At 35.8% G+C, this 11,408-nt stretch overlaps 1 protein-coding gene across 5 annotated transcripts; it reads left to right on the top strand.

Moving 5' to 3' along the window:
* The first annotated feature begins 285 nt into the window (after positions 1-285).
* On the top strand, positions 286-9,366 carry LOC131530639 (carcinoembryonic antigen-related cell adhesion molecule 1-like). 5 transcript variants are annotated; one of them, XM_058761011.1, is made up of 8 exons: positions 299-615; positions 1,950-2,261; positions 2,353-2,685; positions 2,880-3,203; positions 3,402-3,725; positions 5,919-6,041; positions 6,752-6,827; positions 7,326-9,366. In XM_058761011.1, exons 1-7 carry the CDS (start codon positions 564-566, stop codon positions 6,793-6,795), a joined length of 1,512 nt encoding a protein of 503 aa, XP_058616994.1. In that variant the 5' UTR covers positions 299-563; the 3' UTR covers positions 6,796-6,827; positions 7,326-9,366. The 5 variants fall into 5 exon arrangements, 4 of the variants coding, with proteins under 4 accessions (XP_058616996.1, XP_058616994.1, XP_058616995.1 ...); XM_058761012.1 differs by having other exon boundaries at positions 3,033-3,203; positions 7,307-9,358; XM_058761010.1 differs by having other exon boundaries at positions 302-615; positions 7,307-9,356.
* Positions 9,367-11,408: the final 2,042 nt, after the last annotated feature.

Here is an 11,408-nt window from a genome sequence, read left to right as displayed (position 1 = left end):
TATATCAATGCTGAAATAAGAGTGTGTGGTGTATTTGTCTAAAGCTATAGAATTAAATTAAGACAGACATTTAAAATTCACAGTTTCAGGACACATGACACATTAACGATTTTGTGACAAAAAATATAAGAGAAAAATATGGTCAACATCTAAAAACTTACCTATATAGATAAAAAGAATAATCAGCAGAATTATTTTCGGTTTGTTATATGGCAATAGGAGTCTGTGGATGTAAACAAGGACGATTGGTGTATTTTTTCTTTCTTATTTTGTTTTAATATCTTCTTTATTTTTATTTACAGTAGTACTGCCATTTGCTTGTTTCCCAGATCACAATATTTAGCCTGATCATTCTGTGCTAAAGCTAATGCATTGTGCAAATGCAATATTAGAAACATAAAATAACGTTTCACAGCATTTTACAAACAAAAGCATTTGCAGATTAAAGAACGTCACACGTGACGTCATTTCACTATGTCATTGCTCTTCATTGAGCCTCCCAGATTACTTTCACTTACAAGGCTACTTCACTGACTCTGCATCATCTTCAGCGAAAACTGAAAATGAATCACGTCTTTATTTTTCTCTTCTTGCTGTTGTGTGTTCGTGGGCATGGTAAGACCCTCTTTTCTCTTTTCCAGGCAAGCGAACGGGCACGTTTTCGCGTAATATCAGCTTTATTAACTTTACTCTGAAGAAATTAATTTATTGTTCGTATTTTGCGCGACTATTTGCTCGACTATTAGTGCGTATAATAGTACGCCAAATAAAAACGAAAACTCGTGGTATTGATACGCAAAAAAGGACTTTGGCGTGTCTATGCTACGTGATGGGTAGGAATAGGGTTGGTGTGTAGATGCGTTTTAAACGCACGCCAAAAACGCGTTTTTTTTTTTTTTTTTCTGGCGTAATATTTATACGTATTTTCATGAGACCGGGCTCAAAAGTTCTCAGCCTATAGAAAGAAGAAAACAAAAAAAAAACAAAAAAAAGAGAAAAAGGGCGATGATTAAGCTTAAACTATGGCCTACGTTGACAAGAGTGAAGTAGAAGTTTTCACCACGAAGCTTATACTGATGTATCAGAGAGAAAACGGGGAAAAAAAGTGTTTTAAAGCTTGTTGTTTGTACATCACAGTTATATGATAAGAGAACAGTAAGGCATGTAGATAGGGAGTACATGTTATTTAAGAAAAATATAATTATATTTTCAGAATGACATATATATATATATATTATTTTTTAAACCTAATCTGTGGGGTGAAACACCCACAGGGGGCATGGCTTAATTACTATAGTTATTCTGTTCTTAATATCAACCAAATTTAAATCAAATCAAAATGAAACCAAAGCTAAGAAACGAATGTTTAAAAAAAAAAAAAAAAAAAAACGTCCAAAATCAGTACCTTAGATAAAAGGCAAAAGTCAACAGGCTTTTCAAAATCCAAAATATTTTTTGTATTTCTTTTGTATTTCGTTTCTAAACTAAATCTTTCGCCATCGTCTCTCTTTCTCACCTCACTCTTGTCAGTCAGCTCGACTCACTCTCCTCACGTGATAAATCAAATCGTTCGGCACGCTGCATTGAACAGCCTTGTTCAGTTTTTATGTCTGTTCTCTAACTGAACTAAATTATTTTTGTTACTAAAAAAAAAAAAAAAAAAAAAATCACAATGACGGTGACGTAACCAGTGTTGCGGCTTAAAAATAAATAGTCCAAAAAAAATAAAATAAATAAAAAAAGCCACAAAAGCTGTCGCTGGCCCGGTTACCTAAAGTGTCCATATTTGTACTAAACATGGGGAAAATGAAATACTCTGAAACCCCAATGTGTTTAGACAAACCGAGAAAGGCAAAAAGTGCTGTCCCCTGCTCTCCCCTTTTTGCTGGCTTGTAATTAATGGTTTGTTTCTTCTTATTTTATTTTTATTTTTTCCGGTGTTGATACAGATATAGTGCCAGTGTCTGTGATAGAGGGAGATTCACTCACTCTATACATTGATATTGAAACAATCCAACAAGAAGAAATTAGATGGTATTTTAATGACATTCCCATTGCTGACATCACTGGAGATCAGAGTAAGAACTGTACAGATGTTCAGTGTAATAACGGTGCAGATAAATTCAGAAAAAGACTGAAGGTGAATTATATGACTGGATCTCTGACCATCACAAACATCAAAACCACAGACTCTGGACTCTATAAACTACAAATCAATAGCAGCAGCAACAGTCTTCAGCTCTTCAGTGTTTCTGTCTATTGTGAGTCATTTTGTTCCTTATCTGATCCACAGTTCCCTCATGTTGTGTAGTTTGTTTGTTGTTTTCAGCAAAGGATTGATTTGTGTTTCAGATGCTCCTGAACGAGATACAATGAAGACAAAGTTAGTGACGGAGGGAGAATCTGTCGTTTTAGATCCTGTTGTAGTAAAAACCACAAACTATTTGATGAAATGGCTTTTTAATGACATTCGCATCGCTGAAATCAATGGAGATCTTAGTTTTATTTGTACAGATGTTCAGTGTTTATATGCTGATGTCAGATTCAGAGACAGACTGAAACTGAATCATAGGACTGGATCTCTGACCATCACAGACACCAGAACCACAGACTCTGGACTCTATTATCTACTCATAACCACCATCAGATTCAGTCTCATAAAGAGCTTTATTGTTAATGTCACTGGTGAGTATTATTTAGTGATGAAATAGTGATGAGTATTATTTAGAGGTGTCTAATCAACTATATGTGACTTGACAACTGTCTGTCTTGCACTTATTTCACTACTCTCAATCTTAATGAACTGTAAAAAGGACAGTTTCACAGCAATTTCCTATTTTATAATTTCGTTTGGCTCATAATTATGTTCATTTCTTCAGGTTATGTTGATGCAGAGAGAGTGTCAGTGATGGAAGGAGATTCTGTCACTCTACACACTGATGTTGAAACAAACCAACAAGAAGAGATTAGATGGTATTTTAATGACATCCGCGTCGCTCAAATCAATGGTGATTTCAGTTTTATCTGTACAGATGTTCAGTGTAAATATTCTGATGAGAGATTCAGAGACAGACTGAAGCTGGATCATCAGACTGGATCTCTGACCATCACAAACACCAGAACCACAGACTCTGGACTTTATCACAACGAAGTCATCGGCGGTAGCAGCATCAATCATGGCATCGTCAGTGTTACTGTCCGTGGTGAGCCATTGCTTAATATAGCAAGTTTTGTACATTTAAATCAGATCATTGTGTTCAGTGATTGCACAGTGGTTGAAATCGCTTCAATGTGCTTTTCAAACTTAGAAAGATCAGAAAAACGCTTGCATATCCACAGTTGTTTCATGCTGTAGAGTTTGTTGCTATTGATTTTTGTTTCACCTGTTGGTTGTGTTTCAGAGGTTTCTGATGCTGAACAAGATGAAATGAAGAGAAAGTCAATGAAGGTGGAAGAATCTGTCACTTTAGACACTGGAGTGATAAAAATGCCAAATTATTTAATGGCATGGTATTTTAATGACATTCGCATCGCTGAAATCACTGGAGACCAGAGTAAGATCTGTACAGATGCTGATGAGAGATTTAGAGGCAGACTGAAGCTGGATCATCAGACTGGATCTCTGACCATCACAAACACCAGAACCACAGACTCTGGAGATTATAAACTACAGATCAACAGCAGCAGAATCAGCATCATAAAGAGCTTCAATGTCAATCTCCCCAGTGAGTAGCCATTTTTTTTTTGTTTTAGAAAACTAAAACCAGCCTATAGTAAATGTTTTCACTGTAGTCTGTTTGACAAAGTGGACTTGGGCTTCCATTTCTAGGCATAGTCTAGCAGCGTCATTGTAACGTGGGGAGCGTGACAACGGAGTTGTGGATCCAAAGGCAAGTCCTTAATAACAAACGTGGTCAAAAACAGGCAAGATCGAACACCAGCAAACAGTAAAATCCAGGCAGAGGCAAGAGAGTATTCCAATAAACAAGCGAAGGTCAGGGCAGGCAGCAATCAATCAAGATACTAGGAAACAGTCCAAGGTCAAAACACAGGGGAACTAGGAAACTTGGAACTAGGAAATGGCTATATATAATAATCAGCCCCCAAGAGAGGATGAGAGCATTTTTTATACAAGACCAGGGGAACACATGACAAAACCAACCAATGAGAACAAGACATATGCAACCAAGAAACCAATCAGAACATGACACATGCAAGCTAGGAACCAATCAGAACATAACACACAGACAGGGGTTGCACATGACATGAACACATGAGGGGCAAAGGACACATGAGAAATGAAGTCCAGGAAACTACAGCAAGAATGGAGTGGAGTGCCCTCGTATGAAGTTCATACACAATCTCTTGATTGGTTTTGTTCAAAACAATACAGAACAACAAAGATAAGCATAAAAAGAAGGAAAATATTTGGAGGAGGGAGAGTTGGGACGAGGAAAAGGACTGGTTGGACTAGGGAGAGGAGTAGTTGGACCAGGACTGTCTGGTTTGGTTCAGCTACCAAATCAGACATCAGGATACTACAGCAGACAGTCAGGACTGCTGAGAGGAATATTTGTGCCCCTCTGCCCAACCTCCAAGATTTTTACATCTCCAGAGTGAGGAAAAGGGCTAAGAAAATCACTTTGGACCCCACACACCCTGCCCACTCTCTCTTTGAACTGTTGCCTTCTGGTCAGCAATACCAACCACCAGAACAGCCAGGCACAAGTTCAGTTTCTTAACGCAGGCTATATTCAGCCTGAACAATTGTAAAACATTCGTAACAATACCTTGCCCATCATAACTGACACATTTATACAGAGAAAACTGAAAATTTGTGAAATGCACACTTGTAAATAACATATCTGTAGTACATTCATTTCAAGTTTTTGAATGACTCGATTTTGAATCGAGCTTGCTATGTTTTGATAGAGTTAGTGTATGAAGAAAAAGATATTCAGCCTTTTGAAATGTAGTGTTTTGTATTTATTTAACAAAATGTGGTTTTGGACAGAAAATTAACTATTTGTCTAACTGTGTGATGTAGGTGTGTTGCTGTGTTAAGAGTTTAGAAAAAGTACTTTAAGTATTGGTAAACGCTTATTAGCAATTGAAAAAAAAAAAACTGTAAACGGGAAGTTCACGCGTCAGTGAGTAACAAGGGAATAAGTAGCTGCATTCTGATTACTTATATGCCACTGATCAGGCTTTTATATGTAGTTTGGGGTAACAAAGCATTTTATATGTTTGACTGAAATATTAATGCAATAACTGACACTTTAAATCAATGTTTCAAACAACAACAACAAAACAATTGAACAAAAAAACAGATAAAGACAAAACATAGCAATTGATAATATCTAAAGTGTGATGACAATTTCTTAGCAACTAGGGATTGTTACATAGAGCTATACAGGCATCTAGTGGCTACATAATGGTATTACATATAATAAATTGTGCAAAATCTTTATCTTAACAGTCAATTTACAAATAATGCATTCATATTTGTGGTTCTCCCAATGTGCTGAATCTCCACAAATTAGTGTTGTTACTATGACAACCAATTTGAATGTGACAAAAAACTGGTGTCTAAAAAGAAATTATATATATATATACTTATAAACAAATATAATTTGGAAATGTATCAATGTTGCTATTTAAGATTTGAGTGTTTACATAATCAGTTTTATGTTTTATATGTAATCTTAAATTATCCTGTTTGTGAGTGGGAGTGGGATGGGGGCAGCAATAGGGATTTTGCTTAGGGCGTCAAAATGGAAAAAGGAAACAGATGTCACATTCTATGTCTGACGTATTCCATACTTCTGACACAAAGGTCGAATGTATTTGCAACGGTCGCTTTGTCATGTCAGGTCACTTACAAAATAAAAATAACTGTCTGTTTTTAACGGTTTCAGATTCTGGTCTATCTCCAGCCGCTGTAGCAGGAATAACAGGACTATGTGTTGGTGTACCTGTTGTCTTGCTGCTCGTTGCTGCTGGTTGGATTTACCATCGCAAACGTCAAGCTGGACAACATGGTGAATATTGCTGTACATACAGATGATTTAAAGGGATAGTTTACCCAAAAATTAAACTTCTGTCATTAATTACTCACACTCATGTTGTTCCAAACCCGTAAGACGTTCAAAAAAACCCCAAAGGCAAACAAAAATAACAACTTTATTCAACAATTCTTATCGTCCGTGTTACACTAGTGCCATTTTGGAGAGTACCACGATGCATGTGCATGATTTGATCTGCACGTCAACAATGCATGCGTCATTTGGGGCTCTCCATAATGGAGGCAGAGGTTGACTTGGGGGCGAAGAATTGTTGAATAAAGTCGTCATTTTAGATTTTTGCGCACAAAAGGTATTCTCGTAGCTTCTTAAAATTACGGTTGAACCCCTGATGTCACATGAACTATTTTGTCAATGTCCTTGTTACCTTTCTGGACCTTGATCGTGTAAGGACCCTTGCTGTCTATGGAGGGTCAGAAAGCTCTTGGATTTCATGAAAAATATCTTAATTTGTGTTCCGAAGATGAACGAGGATCTTACGGGTTTGGAACGACACGTGGGTGAGTAATTAATGACAGCATTTAAATTTTTGGGTGAACTATCCCTTTAAAATGATCAAAAATGTGAGATGTATTGTGTGAGAATCTTTAGCTTTTGTATTTTATTTGAATTAACCAAAGTAATGTGTGTTTGATAGAGTTTGTTATTGTTTACACACAATGTTACAGACATGGCGATGCGGTTCAGTACACATGCAAGAAACTACAATTAATCTGCCTGTCTCCAAAATACGGTTTCAGATCTGTGAGTTGACCAAATGTTTTTGTTTTGTGTGGTTTGATTCAGAATTTATTGCATAAAGACTATTAGTATTATTAGTAATAACTTACTGTACAAGACAACACTGCTCTCATACTGTATAAGGAACAGTGATATGAATACATTTTAGAATTAATTATAATAATATATGTATTATTATCATTATACCATTATATTTACCATAAGCAGTTACAACCCACGTCTAGGATCAAAGTTTAACAGAAATGTGTTTTTTTTTACTACAGAAGCAGAACTTAAAGGAATTAACCCCTAAATAGTCCAAATGACACATAATATGACAAAAAAACAAGTACAGCTTTATTGGCAGAGCAAATAAGAATAGCAATACTACTCTATTAATACTTGTCAATACTATAATTTAAGCATTTTAGATGTGCAGGCTGTTTAGGAAAGATTAATACAGATTTTCAAACATCAGTCCTGTTCATTTCTTTTACCTTCAGTGAATCTGTTTTCTTGAAGATGGATAAAGACCCTGCTGATGACTCCTGCCAATGAATCCGACTGAAACGGAGGCTGCCGATGAGACAACACAGTAACTTTATTTATGATGGTAATACTTTCATTGAAAGGGAACATAAAGAAAAGTTGGGAAACTAATAGTGTCACGATACCAAGATTTCAGTATTCAGCACCAATACCAGTGAAATTTCACCTTGACCCCAATTTCAATTAATTAAATTCAAACACATTTTCTATAATTAGGTTTTAAGTAATTTAAATAACAAACAAAAAAGCAGCCGAATTTGTTTCTTAATTATGTAGCATTGATTCAGAAAAGACAAACAGTAAATTTGCAACTAAATATGTTTGAGAAATCCCCACCAGAAAGTTTCAAGTAGTTTTTTTTTTTTTAAGTTAAAACTGTAACAGGAGTTAGAGGCAGACATTTTAGTCTGTTTTTAAATGTTTAAATGCTTTCTTGAGCCGATAAAATAAAGAAACAGAGAAACAGGTTTTTCAGTATGTCAAGGTTTATTAAAGCTGCTAATGTTATATCCTAACATTTTTCATATTAGCATCTTGACACTTTAGAACAACCACCCTGATGAAAACACCAGTATGCTGTTATTCCCAAGATTCATATTACTAGCTGGAGTCCTTCAATTTAGGTTATGCTTTGTGCTTTTGTTTGTTTGTTTGGGGTGTTGTAGCTTTCTGGTTAAAGGTTCAAATCCTGCAAGTGTTGATCCATGAAATCTCACCATTGTGTCCTTGACTGAACTCTGAATCTAATTCAACCTGTAATAACTGCACTGAAAGACACCGTGAAGAGAGAACCAGTAACAAAATGCTGAATGTGTTTTTTTGTATTTTATTTTATATATATATATATTATGTATATGTATATATGTTATATATTTTAACTGTCACTGGATGTTATTAAGTATCTGAAGGGTGTAAGCACATTTAAAGGAACAAAATGTATGCCATCCAGATGTAGATGATTTTGTTTCTTCATCAAAACAGATGTGGATAAATTTAGCATTAGATCATTTGAAAACCATTGGATCCTGTGTAGTGAATGGAAACACTTGTACACAATACACAATGGACTAGTGACAATGCTCGGAATATGCATACAATAATCAGGGACTAATCAAATAAGAAAAACTTCAAAGGACTACAAACATGACACAAGAAACAGGAACACAAATCGAAAGTCCAGGGACAGAACCAGGTAACTGTTACAATCTACAAACTACAATCCATAACAGTGCATTATAACCTCCAGTGTAATGTGATCTGATGAAGAAAAACTCATCTACATCTTGGGTGGCCTGATGGTGGGTAGCTTTCCAGGAAACTTTACATTTATCATGGTGCTAATTTTTGTAAATGTTCTCAGAAACTACATTTCTACCACTTAACTACCAGAATATTTGATTTGTTTTCCATCAAGCTTTTAAAACACTTAATTTGTGTAAATTCTGTTATGTTGTTCTATTTACACAAATGAAGCAGTTGTGTAATATGCATAAAAATTCAATTATAGTTTGATGTATTTAGGTAATATATTATGTTTAATGGTATATTATTTTGTTGCCACATATGGGACATATTGAATTTATAAATACAATGAATGTAACATTTATTTATGATGTTTTACATATAAACCCAATAATACAGAAGCAGCTGTACAGAGTTGAATTCAGGGTCAAAGAGATAAGGAAAAGACCACAGTCTGTTGTTTAAAAGCTTTTATTAAAAATGGGTTTTATTAAGAAAAAGACAAGACACTTTGTTATTAAGGCAATGTGGTTTCATAAGAGAATAGTCAAAGTGAAAGTGAAAGTGACATGATGTGTGGCCAAGCATTTATCCACAGCAGTGAGTATAGTGAACACACACACACACACTGTGAACACACACCCGGAGCAATGGGTAGCCTTTTTTTGCTGTGGCGCCCTGGGAGCAGTTGGGGGTTCGGTGCCTTGCTCAAGGGTCTTACTTCAGTCGTGGTATTGAAGGTGGAAGAGAGCGCTGTACATTCGTTCCCCCCACCAACCATGACCTTTGGGTCCCGCTTTGTGTTGCACCGCACAGCATTTTCATCCCTTGTCCTGTATGTCGCATATTGAGAAAATGTCCCACATTTTCATTGCTCTGTTGGTTTTTAATTGTCTTATTAAGAAAACATGCATGTGTTCTTTTGCCTTTTTAAGAAAGCTTTTTTATTTATTCTTTTTGCGGCATATATATATATATTTCACCTATATTTAACAGCACTTCGTCAGAAGTAGCAACCCGCCTCACGCAAATACAACAGCCGTTTTTAAAAAATCCTATCCAGTGGTTGAAATGAAAGCGGCAAACACAGTCACAAAGAGGCTGTGACGGCTGTCAATCAAAATGTGGAGCGGGTGATTCCCTGTCAGAAAACAAAGCTGCCCATGTTCCAGATAAGTAGGCCTAAAAGCTATTTTACAAGGAGTCATAATGGCAACAAAAAAGAGAAAATGGACTAAAGGACAAAGTATCTTTACGAGTTGAAAGGCGGTATACAAGTGTTTTTATTAAGTTAGACAGAAATTATATGTGACCCTGGAACACAAAACCAGTAATAATAACAAAACCGATTTTTCTTTTATGCCAAAAATCATTGGGATATTAAGTAAAGATATTTTGTATATTTCCTACTGTAATTATATTAAAACGGACTTTTTTGATTAGTAATATGCATTGCTAAGAACTTCATTTGGACAACTCTAAAGGTGATTTTCACAGTATTTAGATTTTTTTTTTGCACCCTCAGATTCCAGATTTGCATATAGTTGTATCTCAGCCAAGTATTGTCCTATCATGTCTCATGCTCCCTGAACCACTCTTTCACAATTTGAGCCCGATGAATCCTGGCATTGTCATCTTGGAATATGCCCGTGCCATCAGGGAAGAAAAAAATCAGGCTAAACAATATAATTTTTCTTGCCCCATTGGCAGATATTTTTTGCTTGTTTTAAGCAAAAACTAACAAAATTATTATTATTATTATTATTTTTTTTTCAGAAAACAAGACATCATATCTTAAGTCATTTTACTTGTTAAGTAAATGCACCTCGACTCAAGAATTTTTAGATATTTATACTAGAAAACAAAACAAAAATACTAAGTAAGAAAATAATTTTTTGCAGTGCAGGGTCACAAATAAGGTTCAGGTTACTGTATATTTTAGTGTTGGTAACAAGTCCCACATTGTCCCACACAAACTTAGCAACTTTCCCATATTTGGTTTGTTGGTGGTGATCACCCTACCTTTGGGTTACAAGTCTAACTCGCTAACCATTAGGCCATGACTGTCCCATGATAGGCCATGTTAGAGTAGAGAGGAAGAAGCATGTATTAGGAAGAGCAAGATGGAAGAGTGCTTAGGTGATGAGCTGGTTGTGGGACGAGACACACAGAGCTGCAGGGGAGTCCGGAGGAATAAGATAGAAGAGAAGAGATAACGAATCTCTCTTTCCTAGCATTTATCCGGCACAGGGTTTGTCCTCAGGGGAAGCATTGATTTGTTTCATATCTTGTTTGATCCGATCTGGATGACTTCATGAGATCACTAAAGGCCTGGGCGATAAAACGGTATTAGTATTTATGGACGATACACTTTCATCGATAACGATAGAAAAATGTTCGATATAACACAGTCCTCCATTACTGTTTTCCTGCTGTAGCTGCTGGAGATATACAATGTCAGCGCCAAAGAGGCATTACAAGTATTGTGTTTTGGGATGCACCAACGATCATGAGTCTCCATAGACTCCCTCCATCTGAGGACACTGTGGTTAAGTTTAATTTAGAACAGACAGAACTTCCTGAGTCAATAACTGTCATTATGATAAACTGATCTAAACTCTCTGTCTTTAATCTAGAAGATGTGCTCTTGCTTTTGCACCTAGGTCTCTTAATACAAAAAATAAATCTGACACAGAAACAGAGTGCAAGCTCAAAAAATGCTCAGTATTTATTATGACAAAGAACAAAAACGCACACAAAGAGCCTATAAATTCAGCATTCTGCTGTAGATTTCAATACTTTCTGAAAAAGATG

Source organism: Onychostoma macrolepis, chromosome 22 (genome assembly GCF_012432095.1).
Source record: "Onychostoma macrolepis isolate SWU-2019 chromosome 22, ASM1243209v1, whole genome shotgun sequence".
Classification (NCBI taxonomy): domain Eukaryota; kingdom Metazoa; phylum Chordata; class Actinopteri; order Cypriniformes; family Cyprinidae; genus Onychostoma; species Onychostoma macrolepis.
This window is presented reverse-complemented; position numbering and strand designations above follow the sequence as displayed.

What these genes read in the sequence shown, in the direction of transcription:
- LOC131530639 (XM_058761011.1), top strand. Translation starts at nt 564, where the DNA reads ATGAATCACGTCTTTATTTTTCTCTTCTTGCTGTTGTGTGTTCGTGGG. An exon ending in CTTCAATGTCAATCTCCCCA is followed by an intron (nt 3,726 to 5,918) that starts GTGAGTAGCCAT and finishes TAACGGTTTCAG; the next exon opens with ATTCTGGTCTATCTCCAGCC. An exon ending in ACGTCAAGCTGGACAACATG is followed by an intron (nt 6,042 to 6,751) that starts GTGAATATTGCT and finishes ACAATGTTACAG; the next exon opens with ACATGGCGATGCGGTTCAGT.